The following is a 22,634-nucleotide window of genomic DNA, read 5'->3' as shown; positions in this document are numbered from 1 at the left end:
ACTAGAGCAGCCCTCTTCCCTTCCACAGAGAAGCTGAGCTAAGGGGTGAGGGTGTGTGGCCAGGCCCTGGCAGGCCTGCCCCAGGGCTCTCTGACAGCTGGGAGCAATCTGGGCGCACAGGACTGCCTGGCCACAGAAAGGAACTCTTCCCCCTCCTCCCTCTCCTCCACAGCTGTGGGATGTTGGGGGGGGGGTGCTGTTTGGTGCTTTGGGGGCTCTTCTCCCTCCTCATCCTCTCTCAGCACCGTGGGGTGCAGAGAATGGCTCTTTGCGACTGCCTGGCCCCAGAAGGGGACTCTTCCCCCTGCTTCTCCACTATTGCTGCAGGGGGCATGCTCTGTGGGCTGCTACCCAGCCCCAGAACAGGACTCTTCCCCCTGACTCCTCCCCCCCGGGGCAGGGGGAAGCTCTGTTCCATGTTGTGGGGGACTCTTCCCCCTCCTCCTCCTCCTCCTAGAGGGGCATTGGGAGCCCAGAGTTCAGCTGGGCAGGATGGGGGATGTAGGAACCATCACACACTACCCCCCTGGCTGCAACCCCCAGTGCCTGGTAGCAGTAACAGGCGGGGATGCCAGGGCACTCAGAGCAGAGTTTTCCCTAACACCACCCCCCCCCCCCCCCCCCCCCCCCGGGCTCTGCTCCCTGTGCCTGTAGTTCGAGCTCTGACAGCAGGGGAAGCCTCGCACTGGAGCCCTCTGTCTCCCCTACTGCAGGTTGCAAAGCCTTCTGTCCTGCATGGAGGGAGCCCTGCCCCTGCTTCCCTGCAGAGTTCAGCCTGGGGCTTCCCCTCTGTGAGAGCCCAGCTGCAGGCAGGCAGCATGGAGCTGCGGGGTTAGAAGTGTCTGGGCAGGCTGTGCTCCTTACCCCCAGTGCGGTGCTGGCTGTCTCTATCCCTGCAGCTCCACGCTACCTGCCTGCAGCTCAGTTCTCACAAAGGGGAAGCAGGGGCAGGGCTCCCTCCACTCGGGCAGAGTGCTCTGCAGCCTGCAGTGGGGGAAACAGCAGGCTCTAGTGCGGGGCTTCCCCTGCCCTCAGAGCTGGAGCTATAGGCACAGGGAGCAGAGCCCCAGGGGGGAGGTTAAGGCAAGCTCTGCTCCCTCTCCCCACCCAGCGCTGGCCAGAGCAATGCCTGCATCAGACACTAGCACCCTGACATGCCCCCCTGCTGCTGCTGCCAGGCATCGAGGTCTGCAGCTATGAGGGGAGTGTGTGAGGGGCCCTACACGCTCTACCCCCACCCTGCCCAGCTGAGCCCCTCTGGCGGGAGAAGGGGGAGGGGGAAGTTTCCCCCCAGCATGGAACAGAGCCTTCCCCTCCCCCTCCCCTGCTCTAGAGCCAAGCAGCAACCCATGGAGCCCCCCAAGCCCTGCGGTGGGGGGAAGGGGAGGAGGAGGGAGAGTCCAGATCCAGCACCTCACAGAGTCCCACTCCCCACCCAAGGAGGAGGAGGAGGAGGAGGGGGAAGAGTCTCCTCCAGCATGGAATGGAGCCCCCCTCCCTACCCTGTGGGACAGCCTACCCAGCATGGCCCCATTAAGGTGAAGGGGACAGGGAGATGGGTTAATTCCTCCCTCCTCCCTTCCTTGCAGCTGGGGTCTGGCAGCTCCAGGGGCCACTGCTGCTGCCCCCTCCCCTCTGCTCCCTGGCAGACAGGCAGACTTCGGCTGTGGAGGGGAAGGAGGGGAGAATTAACCTCCTCTCTGCCCGCTTTGCCTTAATGGAGCCATGCCAGCCAGTGTCTGCTAGGGCTGGTTCCTGTTCCGGCTAGAGAGCAGAGGGGAGGGGCCAGCCCTGTGGCTGGAGCAGAGAGCCCTGTCCAGCCCGGAGAGCATGCTGGGATGCTGGGGGTGTCTGGTTTATCTTAAACCAGCAAGGAGTCTGAGACAGACAATGCATAAACTGGTTTGAGCCAAATCAGTTAAGTCTAATACTACATTCAGCCAGATTTATCTCAAACTGCTTTTGGCCATTTTGAAACTGGTTTCAGTTTCTGATCACTTAAATCGGTCTATGTGTAATGTCTGTCCCTAGCCCAAGTGTTTTCAGAGAAGTGACAAGTTAGGAACAAAAGGTAGGAAACTAAGACGGTGTTTCTTTCTTAAGTCCACAAATCAGTATTTGGGCAATCACTGAAGCAGTGTGAAGATAATCACCTAAAAAAAGTTAGATTCTCTAAAGCTAGTAAGTTCATTAGATCTAGAAAACTTACAAAACAAGCAAACAAAGCCCTCCAAATAAACAACTTGCTAAATGATTAGGGAACTGGAAATGAGAAAAGCTTTAAACATGTTCAGAAGAAAATTCTTGAGACTAGAAAATGACTAAAAAGTCTGTGGTTGAAAGAAAACATTAGGGACGTTTTAATATTGGCTGTACAAGGAGTGTGGTTCCCTTTATGCCAGTGTTTATGGAATAATTTTTCTCCTTCAAATAGTGTAAAATGCTGAGAAATAAAATTGGTAAGGAATGACCAGTCAAACATCTAATAAACATAACTTTCATCTAACCTTAAACTATTTATGTTTTACCTACTTGCGCAGATTGATGTTGAGGAATAATAAAAGGACTTCTTAGATTTCTTTTTCCTCAAATTTTCTTCATTGGTTGGGCCATGTTTTAATATAGCCTGCTCCCTACCTTTCTGCCCCCCTCCCCCAATGTTTGTTTCTTTTATGATTTTGTAACACATCTATGGCAAACACAGTGTGCATTTATACATGTGCTCCGAGGCGGGGAGGGGGGCACTTTAATTAGAATGACTTCGAGAGCTGCCGTAATTAAAGTGCCTGGAGTGTCATGTGTATCGGCATCCCTGCACTGAAAAATGGTGTTAGAGGCACTTTAACTATATTAAATATATCATTTAATCTATAATTCTGGTAAAGTGGGCTTTTGCCTGCAAAAACTTATGCCTCTCTGAATGAGTTAATTTCTGCCCTGCCTTCTGCTGCATTATAAATTATAAATAAAGGGACAGAAATCTCACAAGAATGGTTTTAAGTATCTGTTCCCAACCAGAACCAAAATGTGTATAGAACTCTATATTTAAAAGAAGGCTCCTCTTGAAAGATGATTCAGTTATTCCTTTTTTCTCCCAACCAGTATGGCCACCTTTCATTGCAGACTCTTAATTGCAGATTGTGATAGAGAGGTGTGTAGGATAACTGAAGGCACAAGAACTTAATTCAATGGAAAAATTGCCATTATCTGTAACAAAAGTAGAATCAGACCCTGGCTTTACAACTTAGCTAATTTTCCTGATACATGTCTAGTATCTCAAACTGTTAGGGGGGAAAAAGCACTTTTATTATTTTTTATGTATTTATACCTACTTTCATGGATGTTCACACTGCTGTTTAAGACACATTTTGGCTACTTAGCATAACTATTGCTTCTCTTGCAGATTGGAGTGATGTAGGAGACACTTTTGTAGGAATTTCAGTTTAATGGGTTGCTTTTCATTATGTTTTGTGCTCATGTCAAATAAATGTACATAAAATCATTTAAATTTAATGAAAATGTATAAATCTTGTATGCTTTGCAGCCACAGTGCTTGTTTGTTTATTGTAGCCCTTTGTAGCGGTGAGGTGGATGATTTTTAGAGAGCCCTCCAATAATTATAAATTTGTTACAATTTTCCATGTATAGAATCTAATCTTCTATGCATAGAATCTAATTATTGGGGAGTCATCTTAAATTCAAAATCATTTTGGATTCATGTAATTACAGCATAAGGCAAAGAAAGGGTAAGATGTAATTTAGTTTATTTTAGTTTTTAACCTTCATGTGAAAAAACAGTAAGGCATGCAACTGTGATTGAGGCTAAAATAGTTAACACTGGTGTTTTCAAGAGCTGGGATTTAAAAAAAAAAAAGGGGTGGTGGGGAGTGCTGTTCAAAGGTGGTGTTGTACAACCAGGATTGAACAGCAAATGTTGTTGCTGCTGTCCTGAGTAAGGAAGGCTGTAGTGTCTTGAAAGAGAGGTGTCATGTTATCACTATGTCACCAGTGGTGTGGTTCCTGTTGCTTGTCTTAATGATGCTCAGGAGTCGTAAAAGTGCTGCAGAAGGCCAGCACATAATTTCCCTGGCACAGGCATTGCCTCAGGCCTCTTTAGAGACCCCCCTCTCAAGTTTCATTACAAGGATAGCATCACAGGTGTGTCTATGAATTCAGGATCCTGACAAAAGGAAGAAAGGAGAGCAGCAGAATATGGACCCTGGTCTTCAGAAAAGTGGACTTTGCCTCTCTCAGGGAACTGATGGGCAGGATCCCCTGGGAGACTAATCCGAGGGGTAAAGGAGTCCAGGAGAGCTGGTGATATTTTAAAGAAACCTTACTGAGGGCAAAGGAACAAAACCATCCCGATGTACAGGAAGAATAGCAAATATGGCAAGTGACCAGCTTGGCTTAGCAGAAAACTCTTTGGTGAATTTAAACACAAAAAGGAAGTTTACAAGAAGTGGAAGCTCCATCCTCTTTGCACTTTGGTCTTCCTGATTTCATCCTTGCATGTCCAAGCAGCATGGTGGTGCACTGGTCTCAAGTTGCAGGAAGGGAGGTTTAGGTTTAGGTTGGATATTAGGAACAACTTTCTCGTTAGGTGGATGGTGAAGCAAAGGAACAAGTTACCCAGAGAAGTGGTGGAATCTCTCCATCCTCGGAGGTTTTTAAGACCTGGCTAGACAAAGCCTTGGCTGGGATGATCTAGTTGGGGATGGCCCTGCTTTGAGCAGGGGATTGGTCTAGATGACCTCCTGAGGTCCCTTCCAACCCTAATCTTCTATGATTCTATTGTTTTATAACATATAATAAACAATAATTAATCAAAGCAGTTACATCTATGGGAAGTGAAATACGGTAGCCTTTTATGGATCATCCAATTTCTAGAAATAAATGTTGTTGTGGTCATTTACAGCACTATCTACCATTGTGCTCTTGTTTTTCACATAATAGTAATTCATGGGGCAAGTAGATTTCTATACCCTGACCCTACTGACAAGCTGTTGGTTTCTAATAGCTTCATGCAAATACCTCAAAGTACTTTGCAAAGAGATTATAAACATAAATTTACATTTTACAGATGAGGAAACTGAGGCACAGTTGTGAAATAGCTTGCCTAGGAAAATCCAGCAGGCCAGTAGAAAAATCGGGAAGAGAACCTAGATGGTTTTAATTAATTGCCCTATCTGCTATGCTACAAAACTGCAGTGGTTTGCTGTGGTGGTTCCTTCATGAGGGTTAATTTTGCCACAGAGTGCATTGGGTGTTCCTAGTAAAGGTCTCCAGGCTTTTAGATTCTAAGTTTAGAGGACTTTAATAAGCACTGTAAGATTTAGTTTGGTCATACTTCTGGAAGCATGGTGGATTGAAAAGTGCTCAGTCATTAGGCCTGTTTTGAAAAGTTTACTTTTTTTTTTTTTTTTTTACTTTATGCACTTGGTAATAAAGCTATATAAGCATTCATATTGGTGATGCCATTGTGCTAGTGTCAATTTTCCAGTTACTCTAGAGCTAGACAGTAGAAACTTTAGAAATATGTGTAGTAGAATGAAAAGAGTTTCATACAAAGGATTTATAATTATATAATTTAATAACCTGTGGGCTCATATAGATGCCAGAGTCTTTACCTTAATAGTATGTATATAGTCTGGGGTGTTAGATAAGTTATTTTGCCTCCATGTCTTTGGAACTTGATTTTTTTTCAGACAAGGTTAAGAACCTGCTTTCCAACTATTGGGGGCTTTAACACTGTTTCAAGATCTCTCCCTCCCCCAAACCCCCCCCCCCCCAACCCCCCCCCCCCCAAAACCCCAGTCATTTTTTAAAATTTAGGCCCAAATCCTCCATCTTAATCTGAGAGCAGTATCTCTTGTCTGTTAGTTACAAATAGCCACTAGTGACACACACAGATATAAACTGAAATACTCTAATCAAGTCTGAAGGGTTTCATTTGGTAAAAGGAAACTCTTAAGCACACATGCAAGTCAGATCAGTCAGAGATGTGGTTAACTTCTAATACAGTGGAGATAAGATGTATAGACTTGCTTTTTTAAGGCAATATTAGTATCTGCCATAAAGGTCAGTTGTGCCTGATGAAAACGTCACTTCTTGATAAATTGTGTAATTGGGAGGAATAATAGAAGTAAGATGATTTTCTCAGTCAGTAAAGCCATGTCATTAACTTTTCAGAAAATGGAAGTTTCAGACCTACTGTCAGACCTGTGTCATTTGTGAAGCCACACAACTTTCTGGTGTTCAGCTCTGATCTAATTTAAAACATAAATTGACATCTAATTTTATTGAAATGAAGCATATTTTATATCTTGTAAAGCATATTTACCAAGATAACTGTTGATAGATTTTTAGATCTGATGTGCCTTTACAGAATGGGTAAATATTTAAATAAAACTTTTGAAAAGTGTGGGACTTCTAAATTACTTTAGTATAATAGATGCATACTAAATTGTTGTTATGAATGTAATCTAAATTAAAATGTGTGAAAACTTTTAAACAGTTCAGATTACTTTTTTTCCCCTCCTTTAGGTGTTCAGAAAGGCATTGGTAAAGATGTTTGAAGCTAAAGAACTGGATTGTGTCTTCCTAGAGACAAATATTAGCATAAAGAAACGCTACCACATGGTGTATGAATGCATTCCTCTTCCAAAAGAAGTGGGGGATTTGGCTCCTATCTACTTTAAGGTATTTAAAAAGTACCTCGGCTTCAGTCAGCTGCATGACTTTTTCATATTCCATTCAGTTCTGATTTCAGGTGTTGAAAAACATCCTTTCTGCTGACTGAGACATGCTTGTTGATGTTAAACTGGTGGGTCTATTAGTTCCATTTCAGAAGTAGAGCAGTCTGTGTGTCTCTGCGAAGTCCTAGAATCTGACTCCCCAGTCACCTATCGAAAGAGCAACAAGCTTAATTTTTGAAGAGCTATAGAGACTTGTGATACCATTCAGCTCAGAACCCAGGTCCTACATCTCAGCAGGCACATTAACAGAGAAATATTTTAACATGTAGCAATTTGTAATGTTAAAAAGTAGCAGCTATGTATTATTTTAGGGCCAAACCCTCCATTAGTACCCAGGCTGCAGAAGTGAACTGAGGAGCTCTGCCGTGCCACTTCGCATTGTGGAATGTGGGCAAAGTTGCTCTATGACTAATACTTCAGTCCTGAAGCAGTATTAGTTCCTGTTTTATCTGTGCCTTAGCTCTGAGAGAGCACTGTGTAATAAATATGCCTGTCAATAGCTCCAGTGCTCTACTTCCCTCTGTTCCATAAGCATTCACAGGGGTGGTGTATTTGAGTTCTTCAGTTTTACCTTACAAAGCAGACACTGTATATGGAACCCTCTTTATCTGCAGGGATTGAATCAGGATTTGCCTCTTAGTGATTTGGGATCTTTAACTAGTTTTCATATCTGTAACCTGTTTTATGCAGTTTATCTAAAATGTTTGTGTGCACAAATGCGTATATTTTAATACGGTATAAAATCACATATTGGTTTGTCTCCAGTGAAGTGTAACAACTAATCTCATGAAGATATGGTTGCTTTCATCCCCATCCGAAATGTTCTACCTGAGTGGAATATTTAAATATCAAACTTGAAAACCTCAGAGTATGCTAGTCCAACAGGAGGCTAGCTTACAGGGTTTAGTGCAGAGCCATTTGTACATAGCTAATTTTCTTTCAGAAGTGCCCATTATTCAAACATGCAGCAATTGAAATTTAAATGGTTGGTGACAGTAGGTTCCGTTTCCATATTAGGAGGGCAGAGACATGGCATAATAAGTCTTTGAATATCAGTAGGCTTCTGAAGTTGGATTTTTTTTCTCTTAGGTGCAAAAAAACCCAGTAGAACTTAATGTATTCATAAAAGTAGCTTTTTGTGAGCAGAATGATCAGAATGTATGAACATTTTTTATTCTCTATTAATTTGGGAGTTCTTGTTAAACATAATTTGTGTCAAGCAAAAGTTAAGACTGCAGTTATAAAACTTGAAAAGTAAAAAATTAGCTTGAGAGAATTACTGTAAAATGTTTTAGTTAAGTTCTGGAAATTGCAGAAGTGCCAAAAATAAAGTTACTTCCTTATACGGGAAATGTTTGGTAGTCGCAATGCATAGTATTCTATATACTTCATTTTAATACATAAAAAGTTAGACTTCACTGCTTTCCTTTTGGGGGTTTTTGTTTTACATTTAAATATAATACTTTTACAGAAAGCTATAATGGAATCAGATGAAGAGTGGTCCATGAACAAAAAACTGATTGATATTTCTTCAAAAGACATCCGGAAGTCTGTAAGTATTGGAAGGTTGTTGAATACTATTTATTTACTGAAATTCAGTCATCCTTCTTACTTGTTAGTTGTCTGTGTGGGAGAAAGTCCGCTCAATTAGATGATACAAAAAACTAGAACTCTTGGTTCCTAAATGATGATACCTTTTATTAGACCAAGTGGAAAATGGCAAGAAAATTGTCCTTTTCTGCAAGCTTTTGGGATCAAAGTCCCTTCGTCAGGCTCTGGGAAAAGTGTAGATGGTACAAGATGGTAAAGTCCCCATAGGTAGGAAATAAACTTCATTTTTGCACAGAGGGAGCTGAAGATGGAAGTCTGTCCCTCTGGGTCCATGAGAGTGTCTTTGTGAGCTATGCTGAATAGCTCTTTGATGTGTTGATCAGGTAGAATTCCTTCCCTGGAGGTGTCAGATGGCAGGCAGGGAGGCAAAAAAAACTTCCTTGTTGTTCTGCAATGCAGTTTAAAATCCAAAATCGGCTAAAATTCGGCATCTTCCATGTTTCAGGGGTGTACTTGGTAGCCATGTTGGTCTGAGACAAAAAGACATACAAAAAGCTAGAACTCTTGGTTCCAAAATGATACCTTTTATTAGACCAACTGAAAAATGGCAAGAAAATTGTCATCCAGCGCACAGATCCGGGGGCCACGCCTGCCCAGGAGGATTCCAGCACATCCCCCAGCCCTACCGGTGTTGCGGGCCCCCAGATCTCTGTGCTGGATGACAGCATGGTGTTGCTGCCAGCTGGGGTGGGTGGCAGCACCAATCCTCCTAGTGCTGAGTGTGGACTGCACCCAACGCAAGTCCTAGCCGGCAGTAGCAGCCTCTTGTTATCCGGCAGGCAGATTGGGGGGCCCGTACCCCTGGGAGGAGTCTGGCAGAGCCCCACAGCCCTCCTGGGGGTGTGGGCAGACCCCTGATCTGCCTGCTGGATGACGGGAGGCTGCTCCTGGGGCCAGCAGCAGCACTTATCTTCTCACTGCTCGGTGCGGGCTGTGCCCAGCAGCAGTCCCAGGCAGCAGTAGCAGCAACCTCCTGTCATCCGGCAGGCAGATCGGGGCCCACACCTCCAGGAGGAGTCCAGCACAGCCCTCCCGGGGGTGCGGGCCCCCGGATCTGCCTGCTGGATGACAGGAGGCTGCCTTTGAAAGCAAGTGACAGTTTTGTATGTCAACACCTTGAGGTGCAGTTTCCCAGAAACCTGTGCACCTATCTCTGTGAAACTTTGCAGGCTTCATGCTCTCAGAAGGGGCTACCATCCCTGCAAGTTTCATCTGATTCAGGGAAGAAATGACAAAGTTCTAGGCATTTTCATGATTCCCCATTATAGCCTATGGGTGAAATGTTGAAATGGTGAAACAATTTCGATTAAACGAAACAGAACAGTGCTTTCAAAATGAAACAGTGTTCCTTTGAAACGGGGGTTCATTCCCCCAGAAGGGGCTACCATCCCTGCAAGTTTCATGTGAATCAGGCATAAAATGACAAAGTTATAGGCATTTTTACTTCCCCATGATAGCGTATGGACGAAATGTTGAAACAGTGAAACAGTTTTGACGAAACGAAACAGTTTTGAAACGAAACATAATACTGTCTCGTCAAAACATCAAAATGGAAGTCGAAGTGGAACAGTGCTGTTTTGCAAAGTCCTGTTGAGCACCCCTGCTTTATATTCTTGGAGGGAAAGATAAATAAAGCCTTAATTTAAAATAGCATTTCCAAAACTTGTGCTGCTCACCAGTACTGAGATGAAAGAACTTACTGCTGCTAAACACATTTGGGCCTGTCAGAATAATATGTTTGGGGACATGGTGTTGCTTAATCCCAGGAGACTGTTTCCACTGGGTTCCTCCCACAGTGGAACAAAAAGTAAGGCCTATCACCTAAGGGAGCTGCCCAAATTTTATATATATATATATATATATATATATATATATAAGGCTCCAGTATTGAGTGCATGCATATATATATATCTTGATTGTGTGTGTATATGTGTGTGTGTGTGTATGTATGCAATAGATATATTGTAAAGGACCCAGCATATATCTGTTTGACTTAAGATTGGAGCTTTTTGGCCAGCAGTGCCTGATGAACCTCTGTTTCTGTCATGCATGTTGTTGTACTTATCACCAAAGGTGTAGAGAGCAGTGGTTCCCAACCTTTTTTTGGTGCAACCTGGTGCCGGGAGCAGTGTGTGACAGTGGCGGTGGCCCGGGGACGCAGGAGCTCCCAGCATGCGGCGCAGCTTTTCCTTTGTGTGTGGTGCCACCGGCATTGCCCCGCGACCCTCATTTGAGTCGTAACTTGAGGTTGGGAACCACCGGTATAGAAAGTAAAAGACCTCCTTTTAATTGTATAGGTCAGGAAGGGAATTTCAGGATTCTTTAAATATTTCAGAGGATTATGGGGTGGTCAAATTCCTTTGTGTCTTGCCCCATGGGCTTTAGGCCTATACCTCTGGAACAGCCCAGCAGAACTATGTTGGAATTCATGGGATCCATATTGATCAGGACTTCCCTTATACCATGCTTCAGAATGAGGTTTTCCTTTTCTGCTGTTCCAAAACCTGTTGCTCCTCTCTCTCTCTCTCTCTTTAAATAAGAGTGTGATAATTTATTGCAATTTTCTGAGAAGGAACTTCTTCAGGTTAGAAGAAGGTGGCCCTGGGCTGTATTGTTTTCGTCCCCAGGTGATGTTCTGGTTCCCCTATGCCATCTTATCCTTTCTACTTAGAATGGTGGCAGAATATTCACAGCTTCTTCTAGAGTTGCTGCAAGAATCATCCTTTGAACTGATTAGTACTTACATTTGGCAATGCTGGCACATATGGCTTTCCCTTTTATTTGGACTCTGGTTGACCCTGCAAAAAATATGTGGCAGAAGCCTTCTGTGGTTGCTCTTGAGACCTCTTATTGCAAGAGGATTTGCCAGTTTGTAGATTTTATTTCTATTGGTTCTATCTTTGACTGCCTTTCAGCTTCTTTATCTTAATTCTGTTCCCTTTCTATTGCATCTAAGCAATTTAGCATTGATTATGTTTTGATAAAGCCAAAGGTGTGAGTAGAATGTTAGGTGACTAAATGAGAAAGTGTAAAATCTAAAAAGGTTCTTGCAGCAATAGGTTAATTTATTTCTTTATTTCAGTTGTATTTATTCAGCACTTCAACAAATTTATTTTTTCTCGGCTTCATTTAATCACATTTTATCAATTTGTATAGGTAATTTGTAACAAATCTACAGAACAATGTACTCTGTACACTTAGGTTGAAATTCTAGCAGTATTGAAGTTAGTAACCAACCTCCCACTGACTTCACTGGAACCTATTTTCACTTCCGTTTATCAAGTTCTTTAGAGTTTGTTAAAAAAAATTCTTAAAATAAGCCATAATTTTAGTTCTGGTGTTTCTGTTTTTTGGGGCCTTGCACTTCAAGGACATGGACATTTTGGGAAGAATCCAGGAGGGGGCAACAAAAATGATGAGGGGCCTAGGAAACGACGCTGATGAGGAAAACCTGAAATAGCTAGGGTTACCTGGAAAAGAGAAGACTGAGGGGGCAGATATGATAACAGTCTTTAAATACTCGAAGGATGACTGTAGAGAGGATGGAGGTGGGCTTGCCTCTGGCTGTAGGGGACAGGACTAGGAGCAATGGCCTCAAGCTGCAGCAGAGGAAATTTAGGTTAAAGATTAGGAGGAACTTTTTGACTCTGAGGGTGTTCAAACTTTGGAACAGGCTACCAACAGAAGAGATTAAATCTTCGTACCTGGAAATTTTCAGAAGCAGGTGGGACAGACACTTGCCTGGGATGATTCAGTCAGGGATCTCCTGCCTTGAGCAGAGACTGGACTAGATGACCTTTTGAGGTCCCTTCCAGCCCTACTTTCTTATAATCCTATGATCATACTCTGTCTCCTTCTTGTATGTTCTGATTGTGGGTTCTTATGTACATACTGGGAATGTTCATGTGTTGTAAATTTGCCAAGAGATTAATTTTCAGATTTTTTATGATGTTGCACATGCTTTTATCCTCACAAAGAATGAAGCCTTTGTTAATTATTTCCATGCTGCTAGATGTTACCTCTTCATCTTACTATGAAGAAAAATGACAAAAAACACTGGGGATCACTGGAACATAGTTTGAATTTTTTGAGTAGGAGATATGCTGATGACTAGGGGTCTGTTTTACTAGTGGCAAGAGAAAAACAATTTTTGCAGCTTGGTCACAGCACAAAGAGTTGAATTTGTGGGCATTTCCTGGTGGCCCTGTCTCTTGCTGCTGGCTGGCGGAGAGGCATATACCGTATAATTTAATAGCAAATTCCATGGAAAGTAAACTATGTAATATAATTTATCATCTTATAAATCTAAATATTAAATTTTAATTTAAATGTAAGAATATTATAAATGGCAAGCAATGCTGTTTTTCCTCAATACGACCAGAGTTACGTTGCAAGATGAAAAAAACATTTTACCACCATCTGAATGTAAGGCTCCTACAGGGAACTGCATTGTGTGATCCTGAACTGAACTATATTAAGCTTTTTGATTTCTTTTCACTCATCTTCAGACTGCAGCATTGCATTTAACTTCTTAAAAGTTGTCACTGAAACGTTTTCATTTCATTGACTGGCGCCTTCACTTAGCCTATGCTACTAGCAAACAGTAACTCTGTCATGTGATCTGTGGCTCAATCACATGATCTTTGTGTTGTGGGTAGCATTGGAACATTCAAAACTGTATTATATGAATAATGCACAGGGGTTTTTTAGGTTGATTTCACAGGAAATTACAGCTAATGCAATATTTTCTGGCAATCGTGGACAATCAGTTTTTCACAGTTTCTGTGAAAACTGCAAAACTGCAAATTAAGTAGACCCCTACTGATGACTGAGAACTGATAGAATACTTTATTCTACAATCAGCTTTATTGTCTCGTATCTTTTTTGTGACATCTCCACCAGTACAGCCTAGAATTGCAGGGTAGGTTTTCTTATGCCACTACAAAGTATTGAAAGTTCAAATAATTTATCTGTGAACACAAAGTATAGTGCTAATTAAAATCCTGTTTTCTTCGTTTAGACAGTCCTTTGTACCTCTGGCAAGTGGAAATGCAAGATTTTAAAATCACAGGAAATTAGGACTGGGAGGGATCTCTCAAGGTCATCTGATTTAGTCCTTTGTTCATTACAGGATCACCCATAACTAAACCATCCTGTGCAAGTGTCTGTCCAACCTGCTCCTGAAAATGTCCAGGCATGGAGATTCACCAGTGTCTTTAGGTAGTCTGTTCCAATGCTTGACCGACAGTGTCTTAAGGTAGTCTGTTCTAATGCTTGACCATCCCCATAGTCAGAAAGTTCTTTCTAATCTTCAACCTAAATTTCCTGTGCAGTAGCTTGAAGCTTTTGCCCCTAGTTCTGTCCCCTATGGCCACAGGGAAAAGTCCATAGCCATCTTCTCTGTATTTGCCCTTTAGGTATTTGAAGACTCTTATCAAATCCACCCCCAGTCCCATCTTCCCCAGACTAAGTCTTTCAGTCTTTCCTTTTAAGCCTCATTTCCCAGGCTTCTAATCATTTTTGTTGCTTTCTGCTGGAGGTTTTTTTTTTCCAATCTGTCCACATCGTTCTTGAAGTGTGGGGCCCAAAACTGGACACAGTACTCCAGCTGAGGCCTCAGCAGTACTGAATAGAATAAAAGAATCACTTCCCTTGATTTGCAACTGACACTCTTATTAATAAAGCCCAGTATGCCATTGGCCTTTTTTGCAACAAGAGTACATTGTTGGTTCATATTCACTTTATGGTGTACTCTATCCCTCAAGTCCTTCTTTGCAGTATTTCAACTTAGACAGTCATTCTGCAGTCTGCATTTGCTAATGCAATTATTCAATGCAAGTACAAGGACTTAGTATTTGTCTTTGTTGAATCTCATTTGCAGATCATTTTTTTTAGTCTGTCCTGGTCATTCTGGATGCTGGTTATGCCCTTCAGATTATCTGCAACTCCACCTAATTTGATATCATCCACAAGTTTGCTAAGTGTGCACTCAGTCCTATCATCCAAATCATTAGTCAATGTAATAAACAGCACTGGATCCAGGGCAGATCCCTGGGGAGCCTCACTTGATACCTTCTTCCCAGCTACACATTGGGTCATTGCTGACTACTCATTGAACTTGATGATTCCACCAGTCATGTATTCACCTTCCATTACTTTCAGCTAGTCTGTATTTCCTTAGTTTTTAAGTAGAATGTTGGAGGAGACCAGTATTAAAAAACCTTGCTAAAGTCAAGGTTTAGCACATCCACCCCTGCCCCTTTCTCCCCCGGTGCACAGAGCCTGCCTGCCTGCCTGATCTATAATTTCCGCTGATCTTCCTTTTTTTAAAAGGGCAGATACGGTGCCCATCTTTCCAGTCATCTGGGACCTCACCCAACCTTCATGAATTCTCAAAGGCCAGGTACATTACACTTTTACCAGTAAAAGTGATCAGAAACCGATCTACACCTGCAATAGAACAGAATTTCAGCATGCACAGGCTGATTTTAAAATGGCAGGACCCAGTCTAAGATTTGCCTTATGTTAGATTTGCTCTAGAAATAGGTGTTCTATTTGCTACCTAAACTACACCACTTACAGAAAACCACATAATTTAGATTGATTCTGCCTTGGGCTTTTTGAATGTCTGTACCTAACCCGGAGGGTAGCCAGTGGCTCTGAAATTACCTCAACTAAGTCTTTCGGTACCCTAGGGTACATCTTATTTGGCCTGCTGTCTTGAAAGCATATATGTAGCTTCTCTAAATAATCTATAACCTGCCATTTCCTAGGCTGTTTGACTCCTTCCCTAGCTTTGTTGCCAACTGTACTCATCATCTGGTAGCTGCCTCTCTCTGTGGAAAGTGAAGTAAAAAAGGCATTAAATATTCCAACATTATTTGCATCATCTATAACTAGATTTCCTTCTGCATTGTGGAAGGGACCTACAGTTTCATTGGTCTTCCTCTTACTGTTGACATACTTGTAGAATCCCTTTTTATTGCCTTTTATATGCTTTGCTGGCTGTATCTCAAATTATGCCTTGGCCTTTCTGACTTTCTCTTTTTATATCTCTGTGATGTTCGTATACTCTTCCCTAGTAATTTTACCAAGTTTCCATTTTTGTAGGATTCCTTCTTGTGTTTCAACTCACTGAAGAGATTGCTATCTAGCCAGACTGGTCTCTGTCTAATTTTGAATTCTTTTGGTGCATCAGGTGCTTGTTCCTGTGCCCTTTTCTAAGTTTTCAGATGCTTGTTAACAATCCTATCATTCTTCATAACTGAACAATACGTTTTTCCTTAATTTCAACTTATAGTAAAATGATTCTCTGTGAACTGCACTAACTTTTGCTGTTTGTTTATAGAACTTAGATTTTTTGTTTGAGTGGTTTATCAGTGGTACCTTACCATGACAAAGTTCCTACCTATATTTTTTGGATTAATGTTCTGTTAAAAATCCTTCTTTCTTCCATCTTTCACCCATTTGTTAAATCCACTTCTCTTTCTCAGTTCTACTGGATATCCCCCTCCCCTTTTCTTAAATTAATCATCCAACAAAATGAATCACAGTCTTTTCTGTAACTCACTTTTCCAATGTTGAGAAATCCATCTTCTGATGCCCTCAATATCAAGGGAGAATTCTGCTCTGCTGTTCTTTCCTCACAATTATGTATCCTTACCGATATTCAACACTCATTTTTCTCTTGTAGCTCATGCCATGTATAGTATCTATTTTTGACTCCTTAATGCTCTGTCTTATTTTTTTCAGGTCTTTGAAGCAGCATTCCTCTCCCTGCCTACAGAGCAGCTCACTGGCTGCCTTTGATTTGCTCCTTAAAACTCACCACTTCAGTGCAAATATGAGGTCAAGACCCTTCCCCATTCCTTTTGAATGGCCAGGGCTAGTTGCACCTTGGCTCTGGGGTTGGGGGTTAGATTCACAAAAAATTTAGGTGAGGTGACACATTCCTGCATATAAAAATTATGTGTCTTTAAGCTTCTCATGCTTTAAATAGAGAGAGTTAGATGCAGTGGACTGGGATTCACAATGCCAGTGTGCTCAGCAGTGGAGATGCTTAAATCAGCTAACAGGAAGCATGGACCGGAGGAGATTCTGAAATGTTTCCTGCCTTCTAGACTTAGGCACATGTTTGCAGTCCTGAATTAAGTGCCTAAATTAACCCTGGATTCACCTTTGGCTAGACTTGGGTGTCTAAGTCCTTTGTGCATGGGTGAATAGCCAACTCCTCCAAGGTCCAGACTGTGGTGATAGTGGTGATGCAGGAAAATGCCCTAACCACAAAGGCTAACAGCTGGACTAAGGTAATCCTCAAGCCTTTCTGTTGACACTAGAGCTCTGTAAAGAAAGGAATGCAAGGTTTATGGGGCCAAAGGGGTTGGAAGAAAGAGGAAGCATGGCTCCACAGTCTAGGGAGAAGGCCATTTTTCTGGAAGGGAGGAATGCTGTCCTAGGTTCTGGCTTTTTGCTCAACATGGGGAATATTAGTCATTGTTTAAAAGTCATAAGTAGTGGTGAAAGCAGGGACCAGCACCCTACTCTGTAGCTTGGTGTTTAAGGTATTCTCCTGAGAGCTGGGAGTTGTGGATTTGAATTCTTTCAGGTGAGGAATGCCAAAAATCATGACCTCTTATTTTCTACAAAAATGCCTCAACCATTAGACCAGTGGTTTTCAAACTGTTTTCTGTTTAACCCTGGAGCTCCATGATAGATCATCAGCAGTTCTGCAGTGAGACTGAGGGTAATGGTCTCAAGAGCCAGGAGGCAGTGCGGCACCATTACCAGGTTGGGTTGCCTGGCTCTACCCCAGTCTTTAGGATGGGATTAAGGATTCTGTGGTGGAAGAAATTATAAGAAAGGGTTCCATGACTCTGAAGTTTGAAAAGACCAGACTATTACTACCATCACCTCCTGTCATTTCTGTGACTCAAAGTGGTCATGAGTGCTGAAATCAGTACTGTATTAGGGTGTTTGGTATATTTGGAACACACCTACTGAATTGGTGCTTGTCATAAAACTTGGGCCTAGGGATGTCTACTTTGTGTGTCATAAATAATATTAGATGAGAGAGAGACATATTTGGTCATGTGCAATGGCAGAACTTTAGGTATCTAAGAAAATATTCTCATGAAAATCAGTTACCTAAGTAGGTAAGATGTGGTTTCTGTGGAATTGAGCTTAGACACCTACATTCTGCCCATTTTAGGCACCTAGCTTCCTTTGTAAATCTCATCCTTGATCCTGTGTGGGGAGTAGGCACTACAAGTGGGCAAGCAGCATATAATAAACAGCATGAGCATGCCTACTAAAGAACTTAACTGGATTCAAGGGTGTATCATCATCTTGCCAAGGGCTATGTTATATTGTTGAGGCAAGAGGAGAGCACAGGAAGAATTGTTAACCCAGAGGGGTGACTATTGTGGTAGTGGAGCTTAATCACTGTCCCTTTTCATGGACTGTAAGGCCACTGTGATCAACTGTTCTGACTGCCTGGGGAGCACTGGGTATAGAATTGTGTCCATGAACATTAGCTTCTGGTTGAGCTAATGTATATTTCCTCCTAGTCTTTACCCAGGGCATTCAGGCTTTAGTTTGGAAACTCCTTTAGTCCGAAAATTTAGAAGGTTTTTGCTATGTAAAATATTGTGCATGACAGCAGTGCTGTGTTAAGACTTAATATGACTACAGCTTGAGCTTTCTTGGCCCTAGAAACATGGAATTGACCAATATAGACTTAGTGGAGGTTGACCATTTCTTTAATTTCATTTTTCCATTCCAAATAAATCCAATTAAATGTTTCTATTTCTGATATTTCATACATGCCTTGTTAACTGTCACTATAGCTCTTATTAATTGTTGTCTAGGTCACTTTAGGCAGCTATACAAACTCCTGGTTTTTAGAAGTTTCTCTTTATCTCAAGGACAGTTCCAGTGTTCAAAATGTACTGGTACAAAAATTTATTTTCTATCTTTGACAGTGCATTGTAAAAATTACTCCTTTTTTGGCCAAAAGCTTTTTTGGTTATATACAACAGTTATAGAACTTGGTATTACGGGAATTGTTTTGCTTACATCTTTGGTGTAAAAAATTCTCTATTATTCCTAGAAACAGTGATACCCATTTCTCTCTCTTCATCTGCCTAACTTTTTGCCAGATGGATTTTGTAGCAGATATTTCCTTAACAACAGAAAAATGTATAACAGGGCATGTCTCAGGAAGTCTGTTATTCTAGTTTATACAGCCTCCACCCACTCATTTAGGTTTGTAGCTGTGGAAACATCCCAATTTAATGTATTAATAAATAACGTTTTCTGGGTTCATTAAAAAGGTTTGTGTCTTTTAATTGAAGATAAGTTCCGAAACTAAGTTGAAATAAAAGATGGATTGTTTATGTGCACTTCAAAATATGTGCAAAGGGAAATAAGGGCAAGACCTTAGGCAATTATGTCTCTCATTTAATAATATATACAAAGCTAATATTTCAATACAAATTATTATGTGATATGGATGATACTTTATAGGCAAGCCTGTAAAGCAGTTTAGTCTGAAGTGACAAAAACAAAGAGCCGTTGAGGGTTTGGAAATACCGTTTTGTAATGTGGTAGGACAAAGACTTATAGACAAGGGAGATTTACTTATTGAAAGTGTTGGGTGTAAATGTAGCATGCTGTGAGGTTTGTTGCTAGATCTTTCATAAATGTAAATAAGCTATCTTTTGGTGCAGATCAGATAGACTGAAATTTTGATTCATCTCATGGAATATGGATTGTGTAAAAGATTGCTACCTGTAAAATTGTATTCTTGACCATAATACAGTCTAAGTAATTGAGGCAAGAAACTCGTCTTTTGTCATATTTATGCAACATGAAGTGTGTTCTGATATGTACTGGTTTATCCAATGTTATCCTCTTGAGACAGTCAAGTTCTCTTGATCGTGTGTGGGAGAAATTGTTCCCATCCCTTTTGTTTGTTCAACTGAACACTAACATTTCTCTTTTCTAGCAAAGAAAATCTCTTTTGAGTTTCAGGTCTCCAACCATAGTCATCCCACCAGGAGCTTGAGAGCAACAGAGAATTGTTCTCTTAGGTTGAGTTATGATCCCATTTGATTCTCCTTTGCTAATTATAAACAGCACAAAACTGCCAGAATTTGTATACTACTGTTCACTCTGCAAACTCATATGTCATAAAGTTAGTATGTTCAGGATGCCTTTTGACTGCCAACCGAGACTGTAGACTTAATCCAAAATATTGACTTGGTGATTAAACTAAAAAGTAACAGATGTACATAACAAGGTACTGCTATAAATTTTATCTCAAAGAGTGTCTAAGGATGACTTTGACACGGAGGCTTATTTTCATTTTCAGATTTATATTACTTTCTCCAACAAGTATGCACCCAAATCATAGGCACAGTTTAGAGGAGGGGCAGGAAATTATTTTGGTTGGAGGGCTGCTTAACAAGGTTTCGTGAGTTGTCAAGGGTCGCATGGGTAGCCCCACCCCTTGACAGGTGCCCTGTCCCCTGGCTGCCATCTTGGGACCATCTAACCCCTGACCTTTGCCACCGGATGTCCCTCCCCTTGCCCCCCAGAAATGCTCCATTTGGGAGGGGGATTGCCATCTTAGAACCAGAAAAAAACCAAATCATACACTAGAAGTGAAACACCTACTATAACATATTTTAATTTTATTCCAAAAAATATTTGTCATGATTTGTTTGTGTACTGTATACAGAGGTGATTGCATAATAACTCAAAAATAAAGTCTTAGCCTTTTATTTTGTGTGTGGGGTGGGGTGTGGTTGGTGGGGCTGTGTGTGTGGGGGGTGGGGGTATATGAAGGGTGGTGAGGGGTGTATAGTGGGGGGGGTGTTTAGGGTGGGGTGTGCTGTGTGGTGGGGTGCGGGGGAGTGCCAGGGAAACAAACAGCCTGGCAGGGTGATGGGGGCTGTGCTCCTTGCAGTGCTGGCCAGAGCCAGGAACCAGGCATCGGCATGGAGCAGAGTGCCCCACTCCCTGCCAGGGCTCCGTGCCATGGGGGGGTCCCCATACTCCCCCCTCAACCCACACCCTGCCCATCCAAGTTCTGCATTAGTTTGACCTGGCTCTGCAGTGTCTGTACAGATCAGGTGCTTCAGCAGGGCTTTTTGGTGCTTTTATCGAATCACTGATTCAATCAGGTATTAGATAAAAGTGCCAAACCTCCCTTGCTAAAGCACCTGATCTGTACAGGTGCTTCAGAGCCAGGTCAAACTAGTGTGCTGATGCTTCTGGGCATGTGCTGGACTCAGCGTGGGAGCGTGTTGAGTTTAAAGTAAAGGACTTTTTTTTTTCCATGTCTGGAAGCAGCCTAAAGGAATAGAGCTGGAAACAACAATATAGCAGAGAGATGCAGAATTCCCTGATCAAGACCATGTGGATCCACAGGCATTCATAGTCCTTCCATGGCTTGCTAGGGGAAACTTTTGTGCTTTCTTTGTAGCCAGATTGAATCTATACTGAATTGTATTGTGATTGGATCCCAATCCACGCCTATGTTCCCGGGGCTCTTCCATGCCAGTTGCAGGTGAATTAACATTGCTCTCATCAGTATTAAAGCAAATCCTCTTCTGGTGAGTGTACTCCTTGTGGGGGGAGGGTCCCACCACACTGTGGCCCCATCATACGATTTCAGTGTTGATTTCAAGGAAGTGATAGAGAAAGCTCTGTGGTAATGGGCTGCTTGTGAATGAAAAGTTTTATTACTGGTACAAACTCCATTCTGTCCACCATCATATTTCCACTAGAAGTTTTCTTACTGTTTCCCTGTGTTCTGTGCCGATGAGCATCAGTAATGTTATTGCATCCTCTTACCCAACAGTGTTTCCATTTACTTAAACCATAATTATATTGTGAGATCTTACAAAGATGTTACACTATTACCTGTTCCGAGACCATCAAAAACAATATACCAAAGCTTCATTTAATTTTCTAGCAGCAAAACAATATTTCAAAGATAATTGCTTCTAACATAACAGAACTTGGAGGGTTTTTTTCTCTTTTTCTTCCCAGGATTCCTATTTACCTTCTCTGATTGTTCCCTTCAAACATCTACAGCACTAAATTGATTATAGGATCACAGTGCCAGAATAGTCTGTTAGGCAAATTTAAATGTTTAAATATAGTTTACAAATAATTCTGGAATGACTCATCATACCACACTGCAGTTTTAGTATGTGTATCTATACCTACCTCATTAAAGCACGGAAGTATAAACACATGGTACTGATTTGTGTAACAGAAATCAGTGACAGCTTAATAAATTAACAAAGTTTAGTTTAGGGCTCAGCTTGTCTGTGTATCCAGATTCCATTGAAGTCAATGGGAGACTTTTTAGTGGGTCTGAAATTTATGCAGTGTAGAAGAGAAAGAAGAACTGTACTTGAGCTTGTAATTTTTGTTCACTGAGGACTTGGGTGCATCCAGGAATATTCCAGCTGCTCAGAAGACAAAAAGGCAGCTGAAAAAGTTATGTTGGAACACTCTTGTTCCTGTGTATTTGATAAGGTTTTTTACCCTTCATGTCCTTTCATAGGCTTCAATGAAATATTTAGATGGCTTCTATGCATAGGCTAAGTTGCTAGTAATTAAAGGGACAATTGTCCAGTTGATATTTAAAAAAAAGATTGATTACAAAATTTTCAGTTTCTTAATTGGTTACTTAAAAGATTCTTAAAAGGTTTAAAAAAGATGCTAGGGCTTTTGTGTTCCCAGGATCATGTCTATAGGGGTTTTGGGGCAGGCCTTAAAGTATGAATAGGCAAAATAAGTGACTAAATATCCCTTCATTTCTTTTTGTCTCTTAGTGCATGTCTGTGTGCTTCCTTTTCAGCTTCAGTTGCTGTTAGAAAATACTAACAAGACTGTTAGGGGGAAAATAACTTTTTTCAAGTGGTAGTAATCCTGGAACTCATGATACCTAAAGAGAGATCAGGTGGAAACATGGTTTTCCAATTAACCCTATCCCTTTTAAATAATCCAGACTTTTATTTAAGAGCATGTACAAGAACCTCATGATTCAACTCTTCAGTTATTCTTTTGCTAAATGTTGTTGTTGTGCTTCTAACTAATTTCTTTAAAAATAATTTCAGTCAATTTCTAATAGTAATGGAACACAACATAGATCATTGAAATACTCATAGACTTTGTACAGACCTTACAGGTAAAAGTTTTGGGGCTAGATCAGGTTAAAAAGTCCGTGTCCCTCCCCCCCCCCCCCCC

The 22,634-nt window shown here is 41.7% G+C and overlaps 1 protein-coding gene across 1 annotated transcript in view; it reads left to right on the top strand.

Annotated features, from left to right (window-relative positions):
* CWF19L2 (CWF19 like 2, cell cycle control (S. pombe)) overlaps window positions 1-22,634 on the top strand; it is a 156,753-nt gene that overhangs the window by 126,031 nt on the left and 8,088 nt on the right. Inside the window, exons 15-16 of the mRNA XM_025198254.1 lie at window positions 6,547-6,702; window positions 8,230-8,310. Coding sequence (XP_025054039.1) covers window positions 6,547-6,702; window positions 8,230-8,310 — 237 coding nt within the window. The remainder of the gene's footprint in view (window positions 1-6,546; window positions 6,703-8,229; window positions 8,311-22,634) is intronic.

Source organism: Alligator sinensis, unplaced genomic scaffold, assembly GCF_000455745.1.
Source record: "Alligator sinensis unplaced genomic scaffold, ASM45574v1 scaffold802_1, whole genome shotgun sequence".
Lineage (NCBI taxonomy): Eukaryota > Metazoa > Chordata > Crocodylia > Alligatoridae > Alligator > Alligator sinensis.
Note: the sequence above shows the minus strand (reverse complement) of the source record. Positions and strands in the feature narration are given on the sequence as shown.